The 4,374-nt window shown below is 31.1% G+C and overlaps 2 protein-coding genes across 2 annotated transcripts; both read right to left on the reverse strand.

Annotated features, from left to right (window-relative positions):
* Positions 1 to 377: 377 nt before the first annotated feature.
* LOC125830489 (uncharacterized) lies at positions 378 to 918 on the reverse strand. Its single transcript, XM_049509689.1, has 2 exons — positions 721 to 918; positions 378 to 593 (listed from the first exon to the last, which is right to left on the reverse strand). The coding sequence occupies exons 1-2, from the start codon at positions 916 to 918 to the stop codon at positions 378 to 380; spliced, it is 414 nt and encodes a 137-aa protein (XP_049365646.1).
* Positions 919 to 981: 63 nt separating this feature from the next.
* LOC125830378 (putative F-box/LRR-repeat protein At5g02700) lies at positions 982 to 2,467 on the reverse strand. Its single transcript, XM_049509559.1, has 3 exons — positions 1,907 to 2,467; positions 1,056 to 1,483; positions 982 to 985 (listed from the first exon to the last, which is right to left on the reverse strand). The coding sequence occupies exons 1-3, from the start codon at positions 2,465 to 2,467 to the stop codon at positions 982 to 984; spliced, it is 993 nt and encodes a 330-aa protein (XP_049365516.1).
* Positions 2,468 to 4,374: the final 1,907 nt, after the last annotated feature.

The following is a 4,374-nucleotide window of genomic DNA, read 5'->3' on the forward strand; positions in this document are numbered from 1 at the left end:
AAAATCTATGTCAGTTAGGTTATCATCAAAATGGGGGAAATTGATTGTGTGTGCATGTATAAATATACGTTTAGCATGAGTTAGATCGACACAAAGAGTTCAGAACAGAGTGTGACGTTCCAGTGTGAAGATAGAGGAATTCTGTTCTATTTCATCCCGCCGGTTGAAATTTGCAAGAGATTAAACGCTGATGGTTTGTCATTACCCATAGCAAGAGTTAAAATTCTCTTCTATTTCATTCAGAAAAGAACAATTATTGCTGAAGCTGGGGTGACGATATTTAACAACTGCAACTAAACTACAGATATGTAATAAATCATACTTCTTCTCAACACACTAATTAACTCTGTTTGCTGAATTCCTCCAAACTCTTCGGTCTAGGCTTCATCTTTCCATTTTAACACGAAATTATTCACTTGGTCAATTACAGATGTGGATTTCAACCAGAGATACCACATGGAGGCAGCCATTCCCTCTTCAGATGTCCCACTACAACTGATAACTTCTTTTAAGTTACGAAGCCACTTGGTATTGAATGGACACTGTTTACCACAATTTTGCTTTTGTGTACACCCTTTTAGTGTAGACATCGCCTGCATTTAAATAAAAACATAAGATATGTTATACAATAATGCTTATGAGACGAGCAATCAACATTTAACAACAAATTTTCTTCTCAAATTAATGTCTTAGTTTATACAAGCACAAGGGACGTTTTACCTGTAGTGCTTTGCTATCTGTACATGGAAGTATGGATATGATATAGGGACTTCCGAACATTATTATTCCAATGATCGATTCAACACTCAGCATGGATGCAATGAATATCTCGGCTTTGTGACTTGGTGGAATAACAATTTCTCTTAGATTTTCATAAATTAGGATGCTTTTGGTCTGCAAGATTTTAGTCAATGCCATAGTTTAAACCAAATTCAACAAGTAATGCATAAATCAATGACATAAGCACAAAAATAATGTAAACTACCTGGCGACAAAATATTATTAATGTGAGTCGGGCACTTTCTAGGGAAGAAGTATCCATAAATGTGAAGGGCATTTTACTACCATGAAAATCAAATTCCAATAAATTTGGAGCTTGAATCGTGAGTTTTTCCAGACTCTTCAACTCTAATAAGGTGAATTTCTTGAGTTTTTCACTCTGAATCTCTATATTTTTCAGGTTATAGCATGATCTTAGATTCAATTCTGAAATATTTGGGAACTTATAAGATACATCTCGAAACTGTTGGTCTGTGATGGTGGCACCAGTGAGCTCGAGTGTTTGTAAAGTATTGTAACCATCCAAAATAGCAATTTGGCAAGGATGAAGATTACCCTGTTCAGTAGGTTCTGTATATCTAAAGCATTGAAGATATGGAGCTTGGACTATCACACTATGGAGTTTGCAATAACTAGCATCGAAATACTTGAGATGTACTAAGCCAAAAATATGACATTTGCTTATACCCTGACAACACTGTAACTAAGGGGTCGTTTGGTTTGAAAATGAGTTATGATGGGATAAGTTATGTTGGGATAAGTTATGTTGGGATTAGTTATGATGGGATAAGTTGTGTTGGGATTATTTTTTATTGAGTGTTTGGTTTGTTGTATTCAAAATAATAAATTTTAAGAACAATTTATTTGTTTACAAAAATGCCCTTCATTAATGTAAAAAGTGATATAACAAAAGGGTTGAAAGAGACATTTTTGTCATTTACCTATTTTATCCCGGGATAAGTTATCCCGGGATTACTATACCACCCAAGGAGAGGGATAACTTATCCCGATACTAATTATTAATCCCGAGATAAGTTATCCCGAACTTGCCAACCAAACAACAAAATAAGCGGTACTATAATTTAATCCCGGGACTATTTGTTACTATACCTCACACCAAACGAGCCCTTAGAGTCCTGATAGATGGGCATCTGTCGATAACTCTTTGTAATTGGGCATCTGAAATATGGACATGATTCAAAGAAAGAGACTCAAGACAAGAAAATCTTTCGTCAAATTCAAAATTGCACCTGCTTAACTGCAATGTTGTCAGCTTTTTAGCATCATAAATAACATCAGGTAAGTTATATGATGATGTTAAACCGGAACGGTGAATCCCCAGCTCTGTGACATTGAGTTTAACCGCCAATTCAATCCAAGTATCCACGTGAGAATCCACTTCTGGATCACGATATCTAAGGATGAATTGTTCAAGATGTAAGTTTTGTTCGACGTGGAATCGCAGAGATTGATCAACCAACTTGACATAGTTTTCAAGGGTCATATCAAATTGATAGAATATCAAATTAGGTCTTGAAGTCCAGCAATCGTACCATGTCTTGGACAAGATACAACTTCTCGCCGCCTCTTCAACGCCGAGGTCAGTGCGGCATAAGATTTGATGAATAATATGCACAGGCAATTCTGATATTATGTCTTCTCCATCAACACAAACTCTTTTTGCCATATTGCTTCCTTCGTTTTGAATTCTCTCTAAATTCTAAAATATGTGTAACGTTTGAAAAGTTGCATGATATTTATAGAGTTTCACTTGGTCAAAGTCAAGTTTGGTTTAGGAATACTTTTTTTTACTTTTCCTTTTCTTTATAGGGAAACACGTGATTCAGATTCTACGGCGATTGAATTTCAATAAGAGGGAATGTAGGGAAACACACTCGCGGAAAATAACTACTAGAATAACCGTACGTGGTTTACACGCGCTATTAGTGCAAGTGGAATTCGGTGTGCTAAATAAATAGTTGGATACAGCCGTCACTGTGTTCAGCGTGGCATAAGCTAAGTGAATATCCACTTTTTATTTAATTTTTTACCTAAAATTTAAAAAAAAGGGAAACTAAGTAAATACCCTATAAAAGGGTATAAAATGGAGTAATTTAGTTTGAGTAAGTGGGTATTTGCTGAATTAGTTTGAATCCCCCGCTATGAAAAATTACTTGGATGAGTTTCTTTTAATAAATAATTATTGATTTTAGCGATACTTTTTATTTATTACCATTTATAGCAATACATAACAATATTATGTTAAATCTGTAATATGTATTAAAAGTGAATTATGTATGCAGTATATATGTATTATGATTATTTTTTAAAATGTATTATGCTTATTTGTTTAGAAATTGACACATTGTATTATGTGCCCGTTTGGATTGACTTATTTTAGGTGTTTTTAAGCTAAAATAACTTTTAAGTAATTTTGAAGTGTTTGAATAAAGTTAAAAAGTGCTTATAAACACTTATTTTAAAGCCAACAGTCATAAATTAGAAATACTAACTTATGACTTTTGGCTTATACGTCATAAGCCAAAAGCCAAAAGCCAATTCAAACAGGCCCTGTGTCTCTTTCTCAAATTAAAAAACTTAAATAGTCAACAATTATATGAGAAATATTATATAATATAGTGGAAATACATCTTAAATGTTAATCAAAATTCATTTGAATTTTAAAAAGCAAAAAGCAAAAAATAACATATATTTTGTCGCATATTAATTGTTAAGTACTCTACTCGAAATTAATTGTTTGAAAGTAAATAATATTGATAGCATGAAAAGGATTAAGGTTATGATTTCTTAAAGAGTGTGTGAATGAAAAATGACAACTAATATAAAATGAAGGAGTAATAAATTGATACTCCCTCTGATCAGGAAGAAATGGTATTTTAACCTTTTACATTTTGTTTCGGGATAAATGGTTTTAAGTTTTCAAGAAGGAATTAATCTTATTTTTTTCAAAATTATTCTTGTTTTAATTTATGAATTTTACATTATTGAAGAACTACTTCTTTTATCAAGAAATATAATCAGAGGTAAGTTAGTAAAAACACTTCTAACTTTTGCTTGGAATGAGTAATATCTTTAGAGTATGGTCAGACTAAAAATATCACTTATTTTGAAATGGAGATAGTATAATTAAGTGCGCACATATCCTTACTTTTGTTTTGATTTGTTTGTTTTACTTTCCTTTTTAATTTATTTTAAAAACATGTAATTTTTTTCTTTTTTGACAACTCTTTAGTTCTAACTTTTCACGTGACATATTTAAAATTAATAAATTTAAAAATATTTTAATATATTATATGTATTTTTTCTAAAATTACATGATTCAATAAACTTTGCCTTAAGTGTATTAAAATATGTGATAAATGTATTATCCATTAATAAAATTTGTATTATATGTGAATAATAAATTGTTCTTTGTAATATGTATTAAAATTGTATTATAAATTTATTAAAAGTGATCAAGTGAAAAAAAATGTTATCGCTATAAATGATAAAAAAAAAAAAAAAGGAAAAATCACCCCATATACACATTTAAGAGTCAATATTACAGGTTTTAAATCTACTTTTAAAAAATTC

This window comes from Solanum verrucosum, unplaced genomic scaffold, assembly GCF_900185275.1.
Source record: "Solanum verrucosum unplaced genomic scaffold, falcon-dt-bn FXZP01000228.1, whole genome shotgun sequence".
Taxonomy (NCBI): Eukaryota; Viridiplantae; Streptophyta; class Magnoliopsida; order Solanales; family Solanaceae; genus Solanum; species Solanum verrucosum.